The sequence below is a fragment of the Pinus tabuliformis genome, chromosome Q (assembly GCF_031772625.1).
Source record: "Pinus tabuliformis cultivar Carrire ecotype Pingquan chromosome Q, CPIR1, whole genome shotgun sequence".
NCBI classification, from domain to species: Eukaryota; Viridiplantae; Streptophyta; class Pinopsida; order Pinales; family Pinaceae; genus Pinus; species Pinus tabuliformis.
Window position 1 is genome coordinate 246,434,774 of NC_142296.1, and position 15,161 is coordinate 246,449,934.

Below are 15,161 nucleotides of genomic sequence, written 5' to 3' on the forward strand. Positions count from 1 at the left end.
GACTTATAAGGCGAATTTTAATTTTACACTTCTCATTGGGAATACTGGAATTAGATGGCAAAACAATCTGTGCCATTAACTATTTTACGCTAGTAAATTTTATCTTTTTCTTGTTTCTTTCCATTTTAGTCTCTTTAACCTTAAAATACCATTTTATTTCCTTTATCGCAAACCCTAACTAGTGTTTCTTCTTTCCAAAACTAATTTATTTATTTGTATGTATTAATTAATTTATAATTCCACGCTCAACATGCGGCCACGCGATCGACTTCGTTAACTGGCCAATAATTAAAACGTGTTGACGAAAGTACAGAATCGTCTTAGTGAAAGTTTAATTTGTAAAATGGCGCTGGTCGTAAACCCTACTAAAACCCTTCTTAATCCTCCCCAATAAAACCCCCAACAGCAGATAATCAAATATCAAGAAACTGATGAAACATATATAAAGATCTGAAAACGACAATCACAGGTACCAGATCGATAGACGTGAGAAGATGCGATGCAGAGGCGATGGAGGATTTTTCCGCGGCCTCTGCTCGAATCAGTGCTCAACAATCATTGTCAGCATCACAGAGTGTCTCAACCTCTTTTCCTGCACGGACCCAGAGGAGTAGGAAAGCGAACAATAATCCGGAGTAAACTATTTCTTCACCCTTACCTTTGTATTTCATCACCCCTCACTGTAATGTGTATGCTTTTACAGTACTGGATGGAAATGAGATGATGAAACTAATTGTGGGAATGACCCTTTTCATAAGTCCCTCCAGAACCTTAAAGAACGAAATAGAGATTGAAATGTTATATTTCCAATTAGACTTAGAAAAATACTGTGGCTATTTTTCCAGTTTCAAACAGATGCAGAAAAACACAGTGGGTTATGTTCGATTTTCAAGTTGGCAATCTTTTCATTCCCGCTGTATTGTGCAGGGCTTTTGGATGAGTGGAAGACAGCTCCCCATCGAGTTGAAAATATAGACTTCCATCATTCGGGATCCCTACCCTCGTGGACATTTTCTGAATCTCCTGTAAGTCTGAGAGTTCTCAGATCACAGCTGGAAGAGAACCTCGAGTCATTGGTTAGAACGGGAGTAGATCTGGGATGCGTTGGAGGAGAACAGGTTTACATCACTTTGAAGAAATGGCATGGAATAGATGGGGCATTGCTCCATTTTCTGCAGCAAAACGCACAACACGTTCCGAATAAGGAGGTGGTAGCAAAGAGCCGTGATGAAACTCTCTTATTATGGCAGAGGGCCTTGAAATACTTATCCGAGGTCAGTGAAAACAATGATACTAACTGTAAAGGAAGCTTTCTACCTTCTCACAGTTGGGATGACGAATATCGCAAACGTTTCCATGTGCTGGCTTCGTGGCACAATTCCTTGCAGCCAGGTAGTGGTGCCATCTATCAGGCCTGCCTTCGCAGGGCAAAATGGGATTCTAAAACCATGGAGGAGCTTAAGTATTTCAAGGAAGCTCTGTTGTCTCTGTATTTGGCCAAGGAGGTGCTTTTGATCCATGAACAGTGGAGGGCTGATGCTGTGCAACACCTTATGAAAACTGGAGGGTTCTCAAGAATGTTGGCACATACTGCGACAAACTGGCCTTTGTTGCTGTTGGAAATATTGTCGCGGGCAGCTGAGAAGGGCTTCTTCCAGGTTTGTTTTACATGGCTCCTCATGTTATTATTTTAAAACTTAATTGTTTTGGGCTTTTAGACATTGGTAGTCAATGTGAATACTTGTTGGCATATAACTCATACACAGAAAAATGTATATGATATCCAACAAACAGAAAATAAATACTGCTTGGGTCTATAAACTATCATGTATGGTTCTGCTAGAAGTTATAGCAAGCCTTAACGAGGAAGAACTTGGAAGCAAACACGTAAAAGAAGTACTAGGCCCATTTGAAACTGAACGCATAAGCTCAATACATGCGCCCCAAGAAAGGTCAGGGCAAGAATCAACAAGAGTTGTATTCCATTTAACAACAAATATAGAAGAAGTTAATCCCTTTACATGAAACTGCCTATCGCTTATATATCAAGTTCTTTCCCTAACCTAACTGACAACTAACAACTCACAACCACTCTGAGTCATGTAGTGGTTGCAATGGTATTAATCATCACATTCAACATTAAACGTGTTGATCTTCAGCACGATAACATTTGTATGCCTTATAGCATCAAAACAACCAAAAATATCATCCTACCCCTCAAAATATGGGTGGTCTCCTGGCCTCTGATTAGCTTTGGTTGATGTGGTGATGGTTGAGGCAATGCAATTTGTGGTTGCACAGTTTTTTCCATGGCCGCTGTTGCTGTTTCCTTTGCCTCATCATATTGCCACTGCTTGAATTTCAGGTTGACTGAGACTTTGTTGCTGTCAGTGAGTCTGCTGAGATAGTTATCAAGAAATTTGCGGTGAACCCCATGTTGTTGTGTCTGTGTGGTTCGACTTCACACAGGTTGCTGGTGTGGTTGTCTTGGAGAAAAGCCTCTTTGCTGTCCTGTGCTTCATCATTTATCCATGATGGCTGTATCCAATAGTTGTCGAAACTATTGGAGTTTTTGCCAATTTGTAACGTTTGAACAAAGCCGTGACAACATTTTGTAACCTATACTTTGCATTAGTCAGCGCTGACCTGTATAGAACTGACATTTAATGCTTAACTACCGAAGAGGAATGTGGAGAACTTTTACCAATGCCTCGACCATCAAACTAGGTATGTTGGTGGGCAGAACCATTTGCTTCCCCTGTAAATAATGAAAATCAGTATAGCAATAATATAGGAATTATCAAAGTATGGGAAGAATCTTAACCAGGAGATATCATTTTTGAAGACACTGAATTATGGAACTAGTATGCATGGAACCCCAAACATCAGTAATCATTAACAAAAGTAAAATCATTAAAATGACAGTGTTCTTGTTTCATTAAAGATTGGGGAAGTCTCTTGCAGGAATGATTAATGTTGAAACTCTGGGTTCCCTACGTGCATGCTCTGGGTTTGTGATCTATAAACTGTCTTGAGTATTCCAATGGGCAGTTCATCACAACAGATCTTAAAATGCTATTACAAATATAGTGAGATTGCACTCTACTGCACAATAATTATTTATAATTAAGCTTTAATATTAGAAGCATATCACTTTCTTTATGAAATATAATCAAGAAAATCAGAACATACTACAGTAATGCCCAGTGTTGAGAAATCTAGGGCATTCAGAGTTACAAGATTTCTTTGCTTGATAATTGCTTGTGATATACTTTTACTTCTTAACTTATAGTCTTCTCTTTGTTAGCTTATTAATGTGTTCTTCTCATCAAGACAATTACCAATATGCACAATAAAAGACAAGTGACACAGTATGTAGGCTTCTCAGCCAGGGCCAAAACCTCTCACTTCTCGAGAGGAAAACCTGATCAAAATTCTTCTTCTAGATCTTCAATTGATAAGTACCAAGACCATGACACAGACCCTTGACTCTAGTATCCTCCCAAGAACCTTGTCACTAACCTTGATGCTCTGCCTCTTCCCTTCCTCGCCTTTCTTCTTGATCTTGAATTGCTCTCCTTAGCTCCTTCTAGAGAAACTCGGTCTCTATCCTTCACACTCCTTCTTGACTTCCTCTAGAGAAACTCAGTCTCTAGGATATCACTGGCTTCCTCTAGAGAATCTCGGTCTCTAGATCTATATCTCGGTCTCCTAGAAGAATCCTTCCTTTGCTGCCCTAGGAGAAACTTCTCCTTAGCTGCCCCAGAAGAAGCCTCCCGTTCGCTGCCCCAAAAGAATCTCTTCTTCGCTGCCCAAAAGAAACCTCCTTCTTTGCTGGTCCAGAAGAAACTCTTTCGCTGCCCTTTCTTCGCACTTCTCTTCTGCATCTTTTTTGCACTTCTGCTTCACCTATGCTTTGTACTTTTCTTTCACCGAATTCAAGTTGAGTTGCTTGCTCGAATGTGTGTCTTCAAGTGAGGTCGAGTTAGGCTATATATACACTTCTTTTCATGTCCTTTAGGCCGACTTCTTCTAGCATGTTCCTTTATTGTTTGTAGGCCGACTTGAAGAGGATATGTTAAAAATGGCAACTAGGGCCAAACTCCATGTGGGTCATCTTATTTATGGAAGCTGATATTTTTCTTGGATTCCTCTCATCAAGAGGTGTAGGATTGATTTAACGATCATCCGATTCCGATGTATATATGGAGATATGAATTTATTTGTATACATTTGACAATTTGTCAAGGTTGGCCAACAAGATAAAATGTGTGGCACACCCCCAACTTAACCTCAACGATTCATATAAATTGAAGACACCTTGTGGCATTATTTCACATCATCTCAACTCTCATCTTCTCTCTCCTTACTTGATTGGGTACGCATAAAGGAGTGGCATCTCTCACATGTGTGGAAGGACGAAGTGTTTTCTGATTAGGGCTGCGTTGACCAAGTTTGACTAGGGCCGCAGGAAGGTACTTTGACCAGCGTTGACAAGCGTGGACTCCTCTGACTGTGGATTAGGTGTGGCTACTTCCCCTTGGCCAGTCGCAAATTTTGGCACACAAACCGAGGTGATCTGACCTCAGGTTTGACCAACGTTGACTGTCAAAAGGTTGATCGTAGATCTGTCCACTGTTGACTGAAGTTTGACTGTAATTTTGGACTGTTTTGGGTTGACTCTTCTTGCTGTTGGAGGCCGAGTTGACTGGGATATTGACCAAGTTGATTGGATCTCAAATCTGACTTCTTTGACCAGCTTTGACATTGTTGGTTAGGGTTTTGCTGCTGCTGTCATAAAATTACAGAATTGTATATTTGTACTATCTCTCTCTGTGTGCTGAATTATTGAAGATTATAGAAGAATTGATCAAAGGGTTTCCCCACATTGGGGTTTGTCCCTGGCTAGGCGCCACATCTGGTGTCTCTTGTCTTGGCTTGTCTTCTGTCGATTTATTTATGTTTTATCAACATTTTACTTTATGTTAATGTGATTGCTAAACAGTGAAATTGACATTGGGCTAATAATAAGAAATTGAAGAAATTGTGCTAAGCATAGAACATACCATAACTTAACATGCTATCAGAGCTGAGGTGAAGACAAAGCCCAAGCAAGAGCAAGAGCAAGAGTAATCATCGAAGGCTGTTGGAAAAAGTCTTAAGACTTCATGGGTTCCTCATCACACTTCCCCGCCGAGGACAAGCTCAGTGAGAAGTCTGACTATCACGGATGGAAGATGTCTCTCAATCTGACATTGGTAGAATCACAGAGCCTCCATCAAATGCATCAGTTGCTACAAGGAACAAGTGGACTAAGGGTGAAGTCAAAGCGAAGAAGATCATCCGGGACTCTATTGACAAGCGCCTGGTGGCCGACGTTTCTGAGCTGAACACCTCCAAGGAGATCTACGATAGACTGGTAAGCTTGTTTAAATTTAGTGATGCAAATCAAGTTTTGTTCCTCAAAAATACGCTGAAGGAAATTAAGAAGGGCAAAGATGAGAGTATGCAATCCTACTTCTTAAGGATCATTGAGATCAAGAATGATCTCCTATCGATTGGAGAAGTCATTCCTAACAGGGAACTGACTATCACAACTCTTGGAGGGCTCCCATCCGAATGGTATGTATTTAGAAGTAAGTTGCACGAAACGGGGAAATAGGTACAAGTTTCTGAAACGGGCACGGGTATGAAACATGACCTCCCCAAATTTTGGAAACGGGGAAACGCAATATATATATATATATATATATATATATATATATAAGGACATTTAAGAAATATGTGCAATCATAAAGCATATATGATATATTCTAATTTATTACATTATGATTAAATTGTCAATTGTCAATGCATAAACTATAAGTCTCTAAATTTACATCACATTTACTCATGAATGATCACATAATGAAAATAGCAATATAAAAAATCAGCGATGAGAAATTTCTAATTCCTTGTCTTGTGCTTGATTGGGAGTCTCCTCCTACATAGTCGAACGACCTTAGTGCTCTTGATTAAATGCAAGTTCTATACCCTAGTACCCTACGTGCTCTTCATTATTGGGAGTCTCCCCTGCATAGTGGGCTTGATTCTCTTGATTAAAGACAAGTTCCATACCCTAGTACATGACAAAATCCAATGGAAACATTGTAATCCCCCCAATCCTGAAATCCTGAAAAACAGATAAGTCTGCTGGATTTTGAGTGAGATCTAAAATTCTACTTTTTCCATATGAAATCCAATGAGGGCGAAACCACTCTCAAACATCCTGAGTCATTTCATAATAATGTTAAAAATTTAAGTAAAAGGATGAAAATGAAAAATAAAGGAGAATGTCACTTTTACTTTAAGAATTTAACATTACCATGAACTACATATCAACACTAGGGCCATAGGTTTGAACATTAGGCTGCCCCACTCAGAAAATCCTCTTTTTTATAACTTGAGAGGCATCTAGAAGCATCTAGAAGATATTTTAGTCGCCCAATAAAAAATTAGAAGCAAAAACATAAAAAAAATTCAAGAAAAAGTCAAGTTAGAAGAGGAAACTCCACCGTACGGCCTGGAAATGTGTTTTTGGCCGTATTGGCCACGTTTCCTCCTTGAGAAATGGGCCAGTACGGCTGGAAACACGTATCCAGGCCGTACGGTACGAGTTTCCTCGTTTCCGGCAGGAAACAGACCCTTCTCCAACGTTTCCTGCAACTTAGATTTAGAACCACTCTTCTCAACAATAATGCAATTCCGGGATTTGAGGAATTGATGGCGAGATGCATTCAAGAAGAGACTAGGATGGAAGAGCAGGAAATGCCTTCATTCAAAGGCAACCCCACTGCTTTCTCCTCTCATGCTAAAAGGAGAAATAATTCCGGGTCTAAATCCAAAGGAAAGGCTGGATCGAAAGGTGGAAGGAAAGGAAGATGTTTCGTTTGCAATAACAAATAGAAAAGATACATCTCATGACGATTATCAAAATCACTCTTGGGGAAATTCCAACCACAATCAAAGGAATGGCAGGTTCAATGGCAAAGGAAAGAGGAATGCCGGAAATCAAGGAAGTGGTCAACCCTCCAAGAAGGCAAGGAACTCCAGTTATGAATCTAATGTTGTTAACAATAAGCAAGATGAATATTATCTGATATCGGCCCTCTCTACTACTTCTCCTCCAGACTCGTTGGGCAATTGGCTTATTGATAGTGGTGCCTCAAGGCACTTCACTGGTTACAAGGAAGCTCTCTCTAATCTGATAGAGAAGGAGACCAACCTGGAGATTATTCTTGGAGATAACTCCACCTATCCTGTAAAGGGTGTAGGGAATGTTACTCTTCAATTAAATCAGGGTAACACAATTCATTTACAAGAAGTCCTATATGTACCTGATCTCAAGAAGAACTTGGTGTCCATTTCGGCGATGGAAGACAAAGGCTACAAGGTGGCCTTCATCGATGGCAAGGTAGGTGTATGGAAAAAGAATTCTAAAGATGCTTTCACTTTTGGGTTTCGAGTTGACTCTCTATATCAAGTTGGAGGAAATCCGTTGGGAGTCATGTCTTGTAACATAACTCTTTAGTTTGAACTATGGCGCCGGAGGTTTGCCCACCTTCACTATAAGGCTCTACCCGATGTGAGACAAATGGTGACCAGGATGCCCGAGTTTAAAGTGGAGCAAGAAGGTGTATGTCCGGGGTGTGCCAAAGGAAAACTCAAAAGGGGACCATTCCCCTCAAGCCATAGCAAGACCTCCGACATTTTGCAGTTGGTTCACTCCGACATATCTGGTATGATGCCTATGAACTCTTTAGGAGGATATTTATATTATCTCACTTTTACAGATGACTATTCTCGCAAGATGTGGATATACTTCTTGAAAAAGAAGGATGAAGTGTTCTCCTGGTTCCGTCACTTCAAAGCCTTGATCGAGAATCAAACCGAGAAGAAGATCAAGATCTTAAGGACTGATAATGGGACCGAGTATGAATCCAATGAGTTCCATGACTTTTGCAAAGAGGCTGGCATTAAGAGGGAGACCATAATACCATACACTCTTGAGTAGAATGGTGTGGCGGAAAGGAAGAACTGTATGATTTTGGAAGCTGTTCGTTCCATGCTCCATGATCAAAGGCTTCCGAAGTTTCTATGGATCGAAGCTGCAAATACCGCCGTATATGTTCAAAACCGATGCCTTTATCAAGCATTGGATTCCAAGACTCTCAAAGAGATGTTCACTGGTAAGAAACTTGATGTCTCTTATTTTAGAATTTTTGGAAGTCTCGTATATTTTCATGTGCCGAAAAAGAAAAGGAATAAATTAGTTGCATCTGGAAAGAAGCGAATCTTCGTGGGCTATAGCGAAAATTATAAGGGCTATAGAATCTATGTGGTTGGCCAAAGGGAAATTGAAATTAGTCATGATGTCACCTTTGACGAAGACATGGCTCTTAGCAAGGTTGACAATCTTCCTATTCTAAGGAAAACTAAAGAAGCTGACACCAAGAAGCCAGATGAGAAGGAAGATGAGACGGTGCTCGAAGTGGAAGAACCTGTGGATCCTATCGATCCCCCTTTGCAAGAGCCTTCCTCTTCTAGGAAGAGGTCCTCATGGCTTAGGGGGACACTTGATGATGCCGAAGGACACATTGCACCCAGAGGGACTTTCCGTGAAAGTAAGAAGGTGACCGGGTATCAGGGTTACTTGACCATTATGAGCATGATCATTCAAAATGAGCCTTCATCGTTCGGAGAAGCTATGAAGCATCAAGTATGGAAGGATGCTATGAATGAGGAATACGAGTCCATCATGAAGAACGATATTTGGGATGTGGTCCACAACCCCAGGACAATAGTTGTCACCTCGAAGTGGCTTTACAAAATAAAGCATGGAGCTGATGGAAGTGCTAAAAAGTACAAGGCTCGTTTTGTAGCTCGTGGCTTCTCTCAAAAGGAAGGTATAGATTATGATGAGATATTTGCACCAGTTGCCCAATACACCACTATCTGCGCGATCATAGCCCTTGCTGTTTCGCAAGGATGGAACCTACATCAGATGGATGTCAAGACCGCGTTCTTGCATGGTTCGATCAAAGAGGAAGTCTATGTGGAACAACCTGAGGGGTTTGAGATTCATAATCGGAAATCTCACATGTGCAAGTTGAAGAAAGCCCTCTATGGGCTGAAGCAAGCACCTCGAGCTTGGTATAAGAGGATCGATAGCTACTTGATGAAGCTGGGATTCACTAGGAGTGAAGCCGATCCGAACCTTTACTTCAAGGTTGAAGATGATAAGCCTCTCATCCTAGTGCTGTATGTTGACGACCTTTTTCTGATAGGTGCAAAGCCTCTCATTCACAAATGTAAGAGGGAGTTGGCTTCCGAATTTGAGATGAAGGACCTAGGACTGATGCACTATTTCCTAGGGCTGGAAGTCTGGCAAAATCCAGGGGAGATTTTCCTATCTCAAGGAAAATATGTGGTGAAGATATTGGAGATATTCGGTATAGTGGATTGCAAACCCGTGACTACCCCAATGGAGCTTGACTTCAAGAAGTTAAGCGGTAGTGCTGCCGGACCTGCTTTGGGAAATGCTACCGAGTATTGTCAACTCATAGGAGCATTGATGTTCTTGGTGAACTCTCGTCCGGCTATTTGTTTTGCAGTCAACACATTGAGCCATCGTATGGTTGAGCCTCACCACTCACATTAGATTGGTGCCAAGAACCTTCTGAGATATCTTCGGGGCACAATCACTCATGGGTTGAGATACATTGCCGGAGATGTAAGGCTACATGGATATACCGATGTTGATTGGGCAGGCAGTGTGGTGGACCGAAAGAGCACTTCTGGGTGCTGTTTCTCTTTGGGTTTTGCTTCGATATCCTGGATGAGCAGGAAGCAAAAGTTGGTGGCTTTGAGCATTGCGGAGGCAAAGTACATTACTGCGAGCATGGCCTCTTGTGAGGCTGTCTCGTTGCGGAAGCTCTTCAGTGAGCTATTTGGATATACATTGGATACTACCGTGATCCTTTATGACAACCAGAGTGGGATTCGATTATCCGAGAATCCCGTATTTCATGATCGCTCCAAGCATATTGATATTAGGTACCACTTTATCTGGGATATGGTACAATGAGGAGCAATAAGGCTCCATCATATCGGTACAGATGAGCAGGTCGTTGACATTCTGACGAAGCCCCTGGGAAAGGTCAAATTCTTGACTTTCCGAGAACGACTTGGAGTCGTTGAGAGACCCTCTTATGAGGGTCCTGTATGATGCATGCATTGAGCTCTGGGGGGCTTGGGGTACTTCTTGGAGCAACAAGTGACCATAGGGCGACTCACCCTCTCCTAATGGTGCGCTGTGTACAGGGTGAATGGTTCAGCCTTCCCCTGTAATACCCTGTGGCGACTTAGGGACAGGATGAGTGGTTCTCCTGTCGAGGCATCCTACCCATGCAATCTGGGACTCATGGGAAGTACCTCTCATTTGGCCAATGAGTAGGGAAATGGGGTTAGGGACCATAGTAGTACTGATGGATGCATCATGTATCTACTATACTCCCTATGCTAGGATGACCGACATTGATTTGGGATCAATTGGAACTGACTTTGGGTCAGTAAGAGTGATATAGCTCACTCTCTCTTGGCACTGATCTGGGATCAGTAAGAGTGGTATGACACACTCTCTGGAACTGACTTCGGGTCAGTAAGAGCGCTATTGAGCACTCTCTTTTATCTGGGACTGACTTCGGGTCAGTAAGAGCGCTATTGAGCACTCTCTTATATCTGGGACTGACTTCGGGTCAGTAGAGGATGGTATGATACATCCTCGATCATTTCTTCTTTTTCATAGTTCAGCAGAGCAGTGCAGGGCAGTGCATTTGATGGCAGAGATATTACTGACGGATAGATGAATCAACAGATGGAGTTCTCCCTAGTTGAGAGGGAGTGTTAAATTTGGCAACTAGGGCCAAACTCCATGTGGGTCATCTTATTTATGGCATCTTCTATTCATATAAATAGAAGACACCTTGTGGCATTATTTCACATCATCTCAACACTCATATTCTCTCTCCTTACTTGATTGGGTACGCATAAAGGAGCAGCATCTCTCACATGTGCGGAAGGACGAAGTGTTTTCTGATGAGCGTTGCGTTGATCGAGTTTGACCAGCGCTGCAGGAAGGTACTTTGACCAACGTTGACCAACGTGGACTCCTCTTTGACTGCAGATTAGGTGTGGTTGCTTCCCCTTGGCATGCTGCAAATTTTGGCACGCAAACCGAGGTGATCTGACCTCAAGTTTGACCAGCGTTGATTGTCAAAAGGTTGACCGCAGATCTGTCCAGCGTTGACTGAAGTTTGATTGTAATTTCGAACTGTTTTGGGTTGACTCTTCTTGCTGTTGGAGGCCGAGTTGACTGGGATGTTGACCAAGTTGATTGGAGGTCAAATTTAATTTGTTTGACCAGCTTTGACTTTGCTGGTTAGAGTTTTGCTGCTGCTGTCATAAAATTACAGAATTGTATATTTGTACTATCTCTCTCTCTATGCTAAATTATTGAAGATTATATAAGAATTGATCAAAGGGTTTCCCCACATTGGGATTTGTCCCTGGCTAGCCACAACATTTGGTGTCTCTTGTCTTGGCTTGTCTTCTGTTGATTTATTTATGTTCTATCAGCATTTTACTTTATGTTAATGTGATTACTAAACAATGAAATTGACACTGAGCTAATAAGAAGGAATTGAAGTAAATTGCACTAAGCATAGAACATACCATAACTTAACAGGGTAGATGACAAGTTCTTGGAGGATACTTACATAGACAAGATTGACCTTTTAGAAAGTGTAACATGCCTTCATTACATGACAATGACTCTAATATTTTATGACTAGATGACAAATAAATCCTAAAGACTCTCAATGGAACCCTTGACTAGAAAACAAAATCCTTTGCTCATGAAACCCACTAAGCAAGTCAATAAAATAATTTTATTTTTTCTATTTACTTCTCATCACATAAAATCATATTTATATGTCATTATGAAGACTGAACCTAGTTACACTTTTCAACACTCCCTCCTAACTATGGAGGTATTCATAATAATACTTGGACTTTCTCAATATGAAGAATCTCTCATAAGAAGAATTCGGATTTGTAGCTCTTTGTATAGCATCATATCAACCAACATTGTTATATAGCAAGGCCTTGACTAACAACTCCTTATCTCCACAAGATTTGAGCTCAGTGCTGGCGAGACCAATGATTTATAGACACCTTCATCATTGTCTCTCTTGGAACATACCCCACTTGGGTTCTCTCAGGGTATGTTCCATGAGGACTATTCTTATCTTGGACTCCCTAGTCCCACAAAGAATATTGATCCTCCATGACTACTCTTATTGTTGGATGCCCTATCTCATCCTCAAAGAGCATTGGATGCCAAATGATTACACAATCCTCCATTCTGTCTTCCCAGGTGAAGACCAGAACGACATGTCTATCTCTCCGTTTCAAACCAGGAGGACATATTCCATTAAAGGAATGTACTCATTCCTATCACAAAGGAATGTACCTAAGCTCCCGGCTTAGGAATTTCCAAGTTTCTTCCAAGTAAGAAACTTCTTTTTCCGGTTCCCTCTTAACTGAGGACCGATCGCAACTTCTCATGTGGAACAACCAACTGCCTGAAGAACTCCTCTTTTTTTTGATGTCATAAGTTTCTTTAGTCATGGAGTCTTCATCTTTTGGGAACTTCTTCATAGGGCACAGATCATCCATCACTTTCATTTATGAGTTAGTCATGTCCTCATATCATCAAAAAGTGATTCATCAGTTTTTCCATCTGGTCTTTGCTTTATGTTATTTAGCTTTTATGCCATATTTCTGGATGGATCTTACATCCTTCAATATGGTCCTCTTGGAAGTCATTCACAAATCTTCCCTTTAGCAGTCCTACATAAGCCCATCCAGATGTTAGTTCAAAAATAAACAATGAACTCTTAAATCAAAATTACCTTTGTGATGGTCTTTCATCGTGACATCTTCCTGTAGGTATCAACATCCTGCATGCAAATTGACACATCTCCTTATTGTCAAGGGTCTTCATCTTTTTCTGACTCCTATAAGAGTTTTCACATCCTTTCGGGAGATATTCTAGCCAAATCTTCTTGGACTTTGGATGTTGAATGCCTTCTACCTTCATTGCATATTATCACGATCTCTTCCTATCCTTCCACACTTCATTCCTAGGAGCTTCCAATTAGAGTTTCTTAATTGTAGTCACCTTCTTCATGATTTATATGAGAACATATTATGTTGATTTCATCTAGTGCGATTTATGCTTTTCTGCAATCTCTCAGAGGAGGAGATCTCTTATTCTCTTGATCATATTTCCAAAGATAGTGATCCATATTATCTGCAACCATATGACATGACTTTCATAATATTCTATGTAAGCATATATTCTTCATCTTCCTTTCAGTCATCCAAACTTCTTGTAGCAGCTTCATTCGAAAGGACTTTATCCTCCAAACTTGCTTTCTTGTTATGTCATCATACCATCATCCCTTGAACCCCACGAGTTGGAATTCATGATGAAAACCTTTTGCTTTCTTTCTAGATCGGTAAATCCTTCGATGAGGATTCCATCAAAGAAACTTGAGGATCTCTCATATCCTTATCAAACATATGTTTCTTTATTGACTGTTGTATGATGATTTCAGTTGATGGTGACCTCTGCTTCTTTCTATTTCAATGAGGTTTCCAAGAGCTCCCAGCCTTTGTAAATAGAATTTCTTTCAGACATTATTTTTGCTACTCATGTCACGAGTTCTTACTTCTAATGCTTCTACCATGATGGCTATTTTCTAATCAGATGCATCCTATCTTATATATGTTGCTTCCTATATACAATTTACAAGTGAAAAGTACCTTTCAATGAAGAAGATCATCTCAGTCATAGTAGAGATCTTTTACTTTTTCATTCTTACATTTCTTTGACTTAGGCTCTTTCACTTCTTCAATAATGTGGGCTTCTTCCCTATTCCTCTTGTCCTTACTACGTTTAGGACGATCTCTTCTATAGTGCCCAAGTTTTTGACATCCATAACATTTTGCCTTATCCATGTTCATCATTTTCTTTTGAGGACTGAATTTTCCAAATTTCGCTTTCTTTCTTGTCATAGCTGTGTATGCTTGATTCTGCTCATTTGGCCTGACATCAACCTTTGCCTTTAGTCTGGTTTCTTCTTTTTACAGAGTGACCATAGATCTTGAAATGGAGTAGTCTCTTTCTTCCCATATAAGCTTGAAGTTACCCCATTCTTTCGGTAGTGCATTTAGTACTACTGTGGTCCTCTCTCTATCAGACATATGGCTTCTCCTAGTTCTTGTAGTTGATCTCGAATTTCTGATATCCTCATGAAGTATGAGGCTATTCCGTCTTCCTTGGATATCTTCAGTTTGTAGAGTTCTTGTCTTAATGAGATTACTTCTCTTGCAGTACTTACGGAAACCAACTCTACCAATTTGTCATATATAGCTTTTGCAGTTTCCAACTTTGATACATATGGGAGTAGAGAGACTTTTATAGATTCTATAAGAATCCTTTGGGCTCTCACTTCTCCCTTCATGTATCTAGCATGTGCTTGAGTATCTTCCTTTGGAGGTTGGGTTACTGATCCCTTGATGTGATCCATCACCTCATTTTCAATAAGATTTAGGTCTGTCCTTTTCTTCCATGCAAGGTAATTTATAGCCCCAACCAATTTATTGCTTTCCTTGCAAAAAGACATTTTGATATTATCATATATAGTCATAGACTTACTTGAGTGATTGTTGCTTGCTTCCTCCTTAATCACGATGTTGATAGAGGATTTGCTTCTTGAGTGATTGACAAGGGAGAGCTTGATTCACGATCATTTTTGAATGTCCTAGTCTTCCTTCTCTCTTGAAGAGCTTCCATTCCTTTGATGATGTATAAGTGGTGATGTCTGAAGTCCTTCTAGGGTTTCGATCTTTCTTCCTGCTACTTTCTTGAAGATAATTTCAAGACTCTTGCTTGGAGTATTCTTCGATCTAGGAATTTAGTAGATCTTGATTTCTTGCTTGATCGTTCTTTGAAGTTCAATTCTTGTGTGTCCACTTGCTTTGAATGCCCCTTC

General features: G+C 40.5%; 1 protein-coding gene across 3 annotated transcripts in view; it reads left to right on the top strand.

The window, feature by feature from the left end:
• Positions 1-329: 329 nt before the first annotated feature.
• LOC149219109 (uncharacterized) overlaps positions 330-15,161 on the top strand; it is a 174,009-nt gene continuing 159,177 nt past the window's right edge. The window contains exons 1-2 of one of the 3 annotated variants that reach the window (XR_016249215.1): positions 330-635; positions 928-1,658. Coding sequence is in view for 2 of the 3 variants with exons in the window: in XM_089384266.1 (XP_089240392.1) it covers positions 500-635; positions 928-1,658 (867 nt within the window). In the remaining variant the exon portion in view is untranslated. The remainder of the gene's footprint in view (positions 636-927; positions 1,659-15,161) is intronic. The other 2 variants (XM_089384266.1, XM_089384267.1) reach the window with 2 other exon arrangements.